At 43.6% G+C, this 12,042-nt stretch overlaps 1 protein-coding gene across 5 annotated transcripts in view; it reads left to right on the top strand.

Moving 5' to 3' along the window:
• The window catches only part of LOC140210713 (meckelin-like), a 211,378-nt gene that overhangs the window by 106,067 nt on the left and 93,269 nt on the right, over positions 1–12,042 (top strand). For all 5 annotated transcript variants that reach the window (XM_072279933.1, XM_072279934.1, XM_072279931.1 and 2 more), the window contains exons 10-12: positions 268–345; positions 5,298–5,363; positions 7,057–7,201. In XM_072279933.1, coding sequence (XP_072136034.1) covers positions 268–345; positions 5,298–5,363; positions 7,057–7,201 — 289 coding nt within the window. The remainder of the gene's footprint in view (positions 1–267; positions 346–5,297; positions 5,364–7,056; positions 7,202–12,042) is intronic.

Raw genomic sequence — 12,042 nt, 5'->3', positions numbered from 1 at the left:
TGCTGCCTGGCCTGCTGCGTTCACCAGCAACTTTGATGTGTGTTGGCCCCTGGAAAATCCTGCTTGTTGCGGATGGAACAAAGGTGCTCAAGTATTAGAGTATTATCATTATTCTAGTTGCTGTGCATTGTTCACTGGTTTTTATTTTCCATTCAGGTAAAATTACATTTTTTTGTTACTGGGAATGGGAAACTGGAAGGATCTTTCCTGAACTGATATGTCCAGCTTGGTGTGTGTTTCAGTTTTATCCTTTTTGTTTGCCAATAGATCACCCTTAAAATTGTGAAATATGATGCTCGTGGACATTTTCTTGGTTGGGAAGATGTCAGAGGAGGCACTTTACAGGTGAGAAATTGCATGGTATCACTTTTGGAGTTGCTGTCGCATGCACAACTAAAACTGGAATATTGCAGATATCAAACTCAGTGTGTTATTGGCAGTATTTAGTTTTTATTATCTTAACTTCATGGGACCATAAGACCATAAGATATAGGAGCAGAATTAGGCCATTTGGCCCATTGAGTCTGCTCCATCAGTTCATCATGGTTGATCCAATTTTCCTCTCAGCTCCAATTTCCTCCCTTGTCTTCATATCACGTCATGTCCTGACCGATCGAGGATCTGTCAATCTCTGCCTTAAGCATATGTAAAGACTTGGCCTCCACAGCTGTCTGTAACAAACAATTCCACAGATTCACCACTTTCTGGCTGAAGGAATGCCTTCTCATCTCCTTTTTAAAAATTCACTCTTCTATTCTGATGCCGAGTCCTCTGGTCTTAGACTCCCCCACCACAGGAAACATTCTCTCCACATCCACCCTATCAAAGCCTTTCACCATCCACCTTAAGACCTTTGAGTTTGCTTCTCACTTTTTTCTTTGTAATAGCAATGGCACTCACTCCTGCTCCCTGACACTCACTGACCTCTGGCACACTGCTGGTATCTTCCACAGTGAAGACAGATACAAAGTACCCATCTGCCATTTCTTTGTCCGCCATTACTACCTCACTAGCATCATTTTCCAGTGGTCCAGTATCAACTCTCACCTCCCTTTTATTCTTTATATGACTGAAAATCTTTTGGTATTCTGCTTTATTATATTGGCTAGTTTGCTCTCATATTTCATCTTTCCCCTTCTCATAGCTATTTTAGTTGCCTTTTGTTGGATTTTAAAAGTTTTCTAGTCATCCAACTTCCCACTCACTTTTGCAACCTTATATGCCCTTTTCTTGGCTTTTATGCAGTCCTTAACTTCCTTTGTCAGCCAAGGTTGCCCATTTAATAAAAACTTCTGTGGGACATTATCTATCCTGCACCTTGTGAACTATTCCAAGAAACTTCAGCCACCTCTGCTCTGCTGTCATCCCCACCAGTATCCTCCTCCAATCCACCTGGGCAGGTTCCTCTCTCATGCCTCATTCCATTGCAGTACTGATACATGTGACTTATGCTTCTCCCTCTCAAATTGCAGTATGAATTCAATCATGTTATGATTACTGTCTCCTAAAGCAGGGGTCCCCAACCTTTTTTGCACTGCGGACTGGTTTCATATCGACAATGTTCTTGCGGACCGGCCGACCGGCGGGGGCGGGGGGTGTGGGGGTTAGGGTTGCCAATGGACAAGAGTAGCAGTCAAAACGTTGTGTTTACCCTGTGAAAGACTACAATCACCATGAAGCCTTGCGTGCGCAAGTGCCGATTTTTTTCTACTTATTGTTTTTGGCAATTCTGTTTGTTGGGGGGGGGGCTGTTAATCACGACCGCAATATAGGTGACAAGTGGTTAATACACTCAATTTCGTTTCTCAAAGGGTTTATCTAACGAATTTAATATTAAACACACAGCGCATATTTTTTTTCTCGCATGAATATAGCGATAAGTCAATTATCGGGGCAGGACAGGGGAGTTTGAAGGAAGTGTTAAAAGAACTTCCAATAGAAGTGGTAGAGGCAGGTTCGATATTATCATTTAATGAAAAATTGGATAGGTATATGGACAGGAAAGGAATGGAGGGTTATGGGCCGAGTACAGGTCGGTGGGACTAGGTGAGAGTAGCATTCGGCACGGACTAGAAGGGCCGAGATCGCCTGTTTCCGTGCTGTAATTGTTATATGGTTATATAAGTCAATAGCATCATAACATTTTAAGTAACGTTTGTATATTAAACACACAGCACATATTTTCCCCGTATGAACATATAAAATCATTGCAACACACCAATATCGCTGAATCAGTGGGAGCCCTGGGCTTGTTTTCCTACAACAACACGGTCCTATCGAGGGGTGATGGGAGACAGCGATACTCGAAAGGGTTTCCTTATGTCCAGTCTATTCCGCAATTAATTTTCGTTGCATTCATTGCAGAGATATGCTGGAAATGGAAGCAACGTTTGCATTGCTTTCATGACTATCTCAGGATACTTAGCCTTGACTTTGATCCGGAATGCCGGCAGAGATGTTATGTCAAACGTACTTTTCAGCCCGCCGTCATTTGCAAGCTCGAGGAGTTGATCTCCTTCCCGCGCTGACATGGAAGACGCGTGCGTAATGACCTTGGGTGTGTTCAAGCTCAACAGTGGGCGTGACAGGGAATGAGGAAAGGTGCAGCTGACTCCTATTGCCAAATCATATCGTTTCCTCGCGGCCCGGTAGCAATTGCTCTGCGGCCTGGTGGTTGGGGACCACTGTCCTAAAGGTTCCTTTACATTAAGCTGACTAATAAAATTGGGGTTATTACATATCATCCAGTCTAAGATAGCCTTTCCCCTGGTAGGCTCAACCACAAGCTGCTCTAAAAAGCCATTTCATAGGCATTCAACAAATTCCCTCTGTTGCGATCTGACACTGGCCTGATTTTCCCCAATCGCCTTGCATATTGAAGTCCTCCATTACCATTATGTCATTACCCTGATTACATACCTTTTCCAGCTCCCCTTGCAATCTTAGCCCCTCATTGTGGTTACTATTTGGCCTATATATGATTCCCATAATGTTTTTTCCCCCTTGCAGTTTCTTAACTCCATCCACAAAGATTTGACATTCTCTGACCTCTTTCTAAAGATGTACAGTAATTCCATCTTATACCAATAGAGGCACACCACTGACAATGCCTTCCTGCCTGTTCTTTCTATACAAAGTATATCCTTTGAGGTTAAGCTCCCAGTTATGGCCTTCTTTCAGCTACAACCCAATGATGCCCACAACATCATACCAACTAGTCTCTGCACCATGAGTTTGTCCACCTTCTTCTGAATGCTATGTGCATTTAAATACAGTACCTTTAAATACAGTACCTTTAATCCTGCATTCTTCACCCTTATGAATTTTGCCTCGGTGGTACAACTTAACTCTTTGCTCTGTTTGTAGTTGTACCCAATCATTGGCTTGTTCTTACTTATGTTCATATTACACCCGTCATCCACTTGTAAACCTTCTGGCTTATTCTCAGCTCTATCATACTGGTTCCAATCCCCTGCCATATTAGTTTAAGCCACTCACAGCATCTCTTGTAATTGGTCTCCCTCAGATTCAAGTGCAACCCATCCCTTTTGTAGAAGTCACACCTGCCCCAGAAGAGATCCCAATGATTCAGAAATCTGAATCCCTACCCCCACTCCAATTCTTCAGCCGCACATTTATCCGCCACCTCAATCTATTCCTATCCTCATTGTCACGTGGCACAGGCAGTAATCCCAAGAGTACTACACTTGAGGTCCTGTTTCTTCCTTCCTAACTCTGCTTTCAGGACCTCCTCCCTTTTTCTACTTATGTCATTGGTACCAATATGTACTATGACTTCTGACTGCTCTCTCTCCCTTTTCAGGATATTGTCAATATTATAATATGTATATAAGATGATGGTGTATAAATTGGCGGTGAAAACATCAATAATTTCAGATATGCAGATGACACTGTGTTAATTGCAAGTACGGAGGAAGAACTACAAAACTTAATTGATATAATGGGTCTATCTATCAATTGCAAAAAGACTGAATGTATGGTGATATCCAAAAAGAAGGAGAATCTAATCTGCAGGCTGAGAATAAACGGGGAAGACATAAGACAAGTTCAGAACCTTTGCTACTTAGGAAGCTGGGTGACATCAGATGGCAGGTGCGACTTGGACATCAAAAGAAGAATAGGGATGGCAAAAGACACCTTTAGGAGAATGAAGAGTATACTGACCAATACTAAACTAGGCATGACAACCCGCCTCAGAGTACTGAAATGTTACGTTTATCCAGTTATGTTATAATGGCTCAGAGTGTTGGACAATATCGAGTAACATGACGAAATGAATTGAAGCAGCAGAGATGTGGTTTTTGAGGAGTATGCAAAGAATATCATGGACGAAATGAATATCTAACGAGGATGTCATGAGCAGATCAAGCACAAAAAGAGAAATAATGTATGAGATCATGAAAAGGCAATGTAACTTCATTGGACGTGATTAGGAAAGAGGAGTTAGAATGCACTGTAATTATGGGAAAGATTGAGGGAAGAAGACAAAGGGAAGACAAAGACAAATGATGATGGAGACAGCAGCCAGAGGACTGGAAATGAGTATCAATGAATTGATTCACTTGAACCGAAACAGGAGTGTGTGGGCCATGGCAGTCAAAGCTCAAACTGGGCACGGCACCTGATGATGATGATGATGATAATAAGATGATGAGAGGCATTGATCATATGGATAGTCAGAGGCTTTTTCCCAAGGTGGAAAAATGAGAGGGCACAGTTTTAAAGTGCTTGGAAGTAGGTACAGAAGAGATGTCAGGAGTAAGTTTTTTATGCAGAGAGTGGTGAGTGTGTGGAATGGGCTGCCAGTGACGGTGGTGGAAGCGGATACAATAGGGTCTTTTATGAGACTCCTGGACAGGTATGTGTAGCTCAGAAAAATAGAGGGCAATGAGTAACCCTAGGTAATTTCTCAGGGAAGGACATGTTCGGCACAGCTTTGTGTGCCGAAGGGCCTGTATTGTGCTGTAGGTTTTCTGTTTGTATTATTTCACTCATTCAGAGTTAAGGGCTAAATTTCTAACAGTTGTCCACATTGAGGAAAAATCATTGACTCTGCCTCACGGACTTAGCTGCATAAGTTCTTATTCCAGAGTTGTTGTCACATCACAAAGTAATGATACCAAACATGGACAGGTTCTCCAAAATGACAGCCATGACATTTCCTGTAGAATGGACCACTGGTCCTGTTTTGACCTGACTAAATTACGATTTTCCTCATGGACCACACTGTAATTGGTTCACCTTGTCAGCACACCTTTATGTTTTTTTTTTAACAGCTATGCCCCAACACACAGACATTGTTGGATGCAGCGTACAAATTTGGGTCTTTCTTCGTCCAGTCGGTGAGTCCTGTTGAAAGAGGGTGCAGAACTTTTTGGAACAACAGATAGTTTACTGGAGGAATTGGGGGGGGGGGTCAAGCAGGTTTTGGTGCAGATTGGGTTGTTGGGTGACAAATTCTCCGTCTGATTCAGGCTTTTGACGATTGCTTTCCTCACACAGATCCTGCTGAACCTGCAGGGTTCCTCCAGCAGATTGTTTGTTGTTCAGATTCCCACATCTGTAGCTACTTGCATTTCCTTAGATCATCTTGGATTATGTGTGTTTACCTTAAATCTGAAGATACCATTGGAGACTTAACCTTTGTTGCAGGTTGTGAAAGCCTTGAAACAGACACAAAATGCTGGAGGAACTCAGCAGGTCAGGCTGCATCTATGGAGGGCAATGAACATTTGATGCTTTGTGCTGAGATCCTTCATCAGGAATACTGAAAGATCTTGATGAAGGGTCTTGGCCTGAAATGTCACTGTTCATTCCTTTCCATTGATGCTGCCTGACCTGCTGAGTTCCTCCTGCTTCTTGTGTTTGTTCCTCTGGATTTTGAACATCTGCAGGATTACACCCATTTCTGGTGATCTGAGTGTGAACTATATCTTTCTCTGATGTCACATCAGTTCACACCAAAAATGATCACTCAGTTGGGACATTCTCATTTTCAGAAACCATGACTGTGTTTTTCTCTGAATGAAAAGGTTTAGAAGATAACTGGTGCTTCGTAGATGCCAGGGCTGCCTGTGAGGGTCAGATTAGTTGAGCAGCACTTTCTGTGGTAGCTGTGCAGAGTTGTGGAGATGAGGGACAACAGGGCCAGGCTGAATACTCTTCTGCCTTCATGTGGGCAGATCATCAGTTGGTAGCTCTTTAGCAGGCCAACTGGATAATGAGACGTTATAAATTCAAGAGATTCTGGAGATGCTGGAGGTCCAGGGTAACACACACAAAGTACTGGAGGAACGCAGGTCAGGCAGCATCTATGGAAATGAATAAAGAGTTGAAATTTCGGGTTGAGATCCTTCATCAGGTCTGGAGAGGAAGGGGAAAGAAGCCAGAAGGAGAAGGAAGGGCGAAGAGAAAGAGTACAAACCGGAAGGTGATGTTTCTGCTTTTCCCCTCCCCTCTTACCCCTTCTCTTCTCCTCGCATGCATATCAGCTCTCTCTCTGGTGCCCACCCTCCTTCCCATTCTCCCATGGTCCATTATCCTCTCCTATCAGACTCCTCCTTCTTCAGCCCCTTACTTTTTCTACCGATCACCTCCCAGCTTCTCAATTAATCCCACTCACCTACCTGCCCATCACCTAGCTTCACCTACCACCATCTACTTTATACTCCTTCCTGCTCCCCCTCTCCCCACCTTCTTATTCTTGCTTCTTCCCCTTTTCAGTACTGATGCAGGCCTAAAATATCAACTCTTTATTCCTTTCCACAGATGCTGTCTAACCTGCTGTGTTCGTCCAGCATGTTGTGTGTGTCTTAGTGAGAGGTTTATTGGCTTAGTGGAGTGCCACTGATACCTCTTATAACTGTTTCATCTCGGTGGAAGGAAAAACAGTGAACACCATGAGTTATCACAGGACTTTGTGTTTGCCCCCAAATTGACCTCGTTTCCAATTGCTGACACGGCCTGTTGAAGAACTGGATCCAGGTTTGGAGACCAGGTGTTCATTAGCAAGTGACGCTGACTGCTTTATTTCAGTGTACAATACGAATCTCGGACCTTCTGCGCCGATTCCCGGAGCCAGTGCTTTATGAACTCTTTCTCCACTACACCGATAACCAAGAGCAGCCAAGGGTCTGGCCCATCCCAGTGCGCAGTCTGAATCTGGACAGGAATGGTTTGGGTAAGTCACTGGTTTCATCAACCCTGCAAAGGCAGTGATGGTGAGGTGACTGCTTTGTATTTAGTATTTGAATAATCCTGTAGGTATATTTGGTTGAGCATTCTTGTTGATTTAAATAACCAATTACATGTAAAAATAAGTGAGTTGCACATGTCATGACACTACCATGTGATAAGTGTGTGCCTTGTTTAATGTAAACTCGATCTAAGACTTGTATCTCTCAGCTCTTTTTTCCTTTGAATTAGTTTAAATTAGTTTAACGTTTTGAAGTTACAGAACATAACACTGATCAGAAACACAGACTGGTTGTGCAGAGAATGGTTGCATCGGCTATCTGAATCTATATTGGCTTATTGTGGACTATTTCCTGTAAAATTAAATAAATAGTGCAAAAAGAGAGAAAAAAAGTAGTGAGGTAGTGTTCATGGGTTCACTGTCCATTTAGAAATTAGATGGCAGAGGGGAAGAAGCTGTTCCTGAATCGTTGACTGTGTGCCTTCAGGCTCCTGTTGGTAGCATTGAGAAGAGGATATGTCCTGGGTGTTTGGGGCCCTTAATGTTGAATGCCTCTTTTTTGAGGCATCGCTCCTTGAAGACGTCCTAGATTCTGGGGAGGCTAGTGCCCATGATGGAGCTGACTGAGTTCACAACTTTCTGCAGCTTATTTCAATCCCACCCATACCAGACGGTGATACAGCCAGTTAGAATGCTCTCCATGGTACATCTGTAGAAATTTGAGAGTGTCTTTGGTGACATAAAAAATCTCCTCAAACTCCTAATGAAATATAGCCATTGTCATGCCCTCTTTGCAACTGCATCAATATGAAATATTAATAATGCCATCTTAAATGTAGGGAGCACAGGAAAAAGATTTGCAGATGGTACAAATATTGTCCATGTGGGTGACAGTGAGGAGGGTAAGGTTTGGAGAGAAGTTCCATCACAGAGTCAGACAGGCCCCTTGGCCTATCGATTGATCGATTCTCACCCAGAGCCCATTTACACAAGCCCAGAAGGGGCATTTGGGCAGAGAAGTGGTGATATAATTCAATCCGTAGAAGTGTGAGAGAGTGAATTTGGGAAGACAAGGGAACAAAGAGTAAATAAACACTGGTGGATTGAACTGTTTGGAGGAACAAAGGGGTTTTGGAATGTAGTGGGAAGACTAATAGAAGGTAGTTACTCTCTCTACTCGATTATCCACTTTATACTTTATACTTTATTGTTACCGGACAATTGATACTAGAGCGTACAATCATCACAGCGATATTTGATTCTCCGCTTCCCGCTCCCTGGATTACAAATCGATAGTAAATATTAATAATTTAAATTATAAATCATAAATGGAAAATAGAAAAAATGGAAAGTAAGGTAGTGCAAAAAAACTGAGAGGCAGGTCCGGATATTTGGAGGGTACGGCCCAGATCCGGGTCAGGATCCGTTCAGCAGTCTTATCACAGTTGGAAAGAAGCTGTTCCCAAATCTGGCCGTACGAGTCTTCAAGCTCCTGAGCCTTCACCCGGAGGGAAGAGGGATGAAAAGTGTGCTGGCTGGGTGGGTCGTGTCCTTGATTATCCTGGCAGCACTGCTCTGACAGCGTGCGGTGTAAAGTGAGTCCAAGGACGGAAGATTGGTTTGTGTGATGTGCTGCACCGTGTTTACGATCTTCTGCAGCTTCTTCCGGTCTTGGACAGGACAACTTCCATACCAGGTTGTGATGCACCCTAGAAGAATGCTTTCCACGGTGCATCTATAAAAATTAATTTAACCTCCTGACCTTTCTCCCACATGGGAACACAGCTCAACTGTAGCTGAAACATTTTCACTCTGAAAGCCTCCTCGATAGTTCACTCACAATTCTCCCGCTGAGCACAACTTCCTTTACTAGACAGAGCACTGATTATAAGAGAACTGTGTATTACATTGAACAGACCACAGCTTGTGCACACTGCTCTGGTCACCACATTACTGGGTGGATGTAACTGCAGTGGAGAGTGCACAGAGGGAATTGATGTAATTGGAAAATTGTAGCTATGTGGGGTAAGTCTTCTTTAGTGCATAGAACAAAGTTGTGCTGATATAAATAAAATAGTAATTCACATCAATACCACAAGTTCCATATCCCTCTACTCTTTGCCTTGCATGTGTTTAAGGGCATTTTAAAGGTCTCCATTGTGTCTGCCTCCACCAGCACCTCTGACAGCACACTCCAGGCACCCACCACTCCCTGCGTAAAAAAAAATCTTGCCCCCCACATCTTGTTTGAGCTTCCCTCCTCTCACCATAAATTTATCACCCTTGTTGATAAATATTTGGCATTTGGACCCTGGGAAAAAAAGATACTGGTAGCCTCCAACCTGATGGCATGAACATCGACTTCTCTAACTTCCGCTAATGCCCCACCTCCCCCTCGTACCCCATCTGTTACTTATTTTTATACACACATTCTTTCTCTCTCTCTCCTTTTTCTCCCTGTGAATATACCCCTTGCCCATCCTCTGGGTCCCCCCCACTTGTCTTTCTTCCCGGACCTCCTGTCCCATGATCCTCTCGTATCCCTTTTGCCAATCACCTGTCCAGCTCTTGGCTCCATCCCTCCCCCTCCTGTCTTCTCCTATCATTTTGGATCTCCCCCTCCCCCTCCCACTTTCAAATCTCTTACTATCTCTTCCTTCAGTTAGTCCTGACGAAGGGTCTCGGCCTGAAATGTCGACTGTACCTCTTCCTAGAGATGCTGCCTGGCCTGCTGCGTTCACCAGCAACTTTGATGTGTTTTGCCTGTCTTTCTACTCTAGTCGTGCCTCTCGTAATCTTATAAACTTCTACCAGGTCTTCCTTCCGCCTATGCCACTGCAGAGAAAACAACCCAAGTTTGTCCATCTTCTCCTTAAAGCACATACCCTCTTATAAACACAATAAGCAGAAGAGGTTCTGCAGATGCTGGAAATCCAGAGCAACACACTCAAAATAATAGATGAACTCAGCAGGTCAGGCAGCATCTATAGACAGGAATAAACAGTCGATGTTTTGGACTGAAATGCCTCATCGGGACTGGAAAGGAAAGGGAAAGAAGCCAGAATCCTGATAACCCTCTTCTATTCCCTTATTGTTTTCTTGAGAATGGAGAACATTGAGGAAGGACTTAATTGAGGTATATAAAGTTATGGGGGGGGGCAGTCAACAAGGGGAATAAATTTAAAGTAATTGCTACAAGTATTAGATGAGGCAAAGAGGAAGTTTAGTTTTACCCGGAAGTTGTTGGAGTCAGGATATCACTGTCTGGTGATTCAGGATTGTTTAATGTCATGTGCAGGACACAAATTTAAGGGAGCACATTATAATTGTTACTCCAGGTCCAAAGCAGCACAAAAAAACGCAGTAAGAAAAAGGACGTAATATCAAAAAAAACACAAGAAATATACATAAGATAGCTTACATGCATAGATCGATTTTATGTCCATAAAGTGACACAAGACATAGGAGTGTTTGTACATAAGGTGACTTACAGAAAATGATAAAGTAGCGGTGGTTGGGGGTGTGGATTGGGGGGCTAGTGAGTGGAGATGTTGAACAGCCTTGTATAGTGGGTAGGCTGATACCAGTAATGCACTGGTCAGTTTTGATCACCCATCGTAGAGCCTTCTAGTCTGCTGCAATGCAGTTCTGTTAGGGTGCTGGGTTCAGCACATCTGTAGAATGACGTGAGTGTGGATGTGCATAGTCTAGCTCTTCTCAGCCTCCTCAAAAGTAGAGGTGTTGGTGAGCCTTCCTGATTGTGCAGAATGTGTCCTGGGACAGTGAGACATTGTGCAAAATGTGCACCCCAAGGAGTTTGAGATTGTTAGCAGTTGCCACGGCTGTACCCCCGATGTAAAGAAGGGTGTGAGAGGTGTGAGTTCTCTGAAGACAGCAACCATCTCCTTTATCGTGTTAACACTGAGGAAAAGGTTATTTGCATAGCACCCGCGTGAAGGTGGGAGGATTCCTTCGTCACAGCAGGAGCACTTGGAAGAGATGTGATCTGCATGACTAGGCAAAGATAATTCCCTCAATCCACATCACTATATCAGAGTGCTTTGTGGGAGCATGCTGTGTGCAACTGGCTGCAGATTTTCTGCAAAGGGGATTGAAGAAGTGTTGCATTGGCTTTCAGAGTTGTTGGTCTAGGACCATAAGACATAGGAGCAGAATCCGGCCCATTGTGTCTATTCCGCCATTCGATTATGGCTGATTTATTAAGTGTTTTCTCAACACTTCTCCTGTCTTTCCCTTATAATCTTTGACACCTTTGCTAAACAAAAACCTATCAACCTCCCCTTTAAATATACCCAATAACTTGGCTGTAAGAGTACAGTGCTTTGAAAAAGTCTTAGGCACATATATCTAGCTCAAGTGCATAGGAATTTTGTACAGTACTGTATTTGTCAGCGTGGAGTGGAGAATGAGTTTGTAAATTTGGCGGGAGCGAAGGATGTTGGGAATGACAGTGGTGGAGTGCCGTGGAAGGGGTGTGGGAAAGGTGGCAGAGAGGAAGTACCGGGGGGTGGGGGAGGTGACACGGAAATAGACACAGCCAGCCCTGAGACACCAGGCAAGGTCAGTTGGTTCCGAAGAATTAGTTTATTGATCATTATAGAATGTCTCTCTGGTGCTCCCTGCTCCCTCCCCTCTCCCTTCCCCTTTACCCAACCATGATTCCCCTCTCCCTGCCCCCTTCCCTCTCTCAGTCCACAATAGAATCAAGTTTACATCACTCACGTAAGTCATGAATTTTGTGCTTTTTTCCCAGTAGCACAGTGTAATGCATAAAATTACTACAGTACTGTGCAAAAGTCTCAGGC

This window comes from Mobula birostris, chromosome 15 (genome assembly GCF_030028105.1).
Source record: "Mobula birostris isolate sMobBir1 chromosome 15, sMobBir1.hap1, whole genome shotgun sequence".
NCBI classification, from domain to species: Eukaryota; Metazoa; Chordata; class Chondrichthyes; order Myliobatiformes; family Myliobatidae; genus Mobula; species Mobula birostris.
The sequence above is the reverse complement of the archived record's forward strand: the minus strand, read 5'-3'. Positions and strand labels throughout refer to the sequence as shown.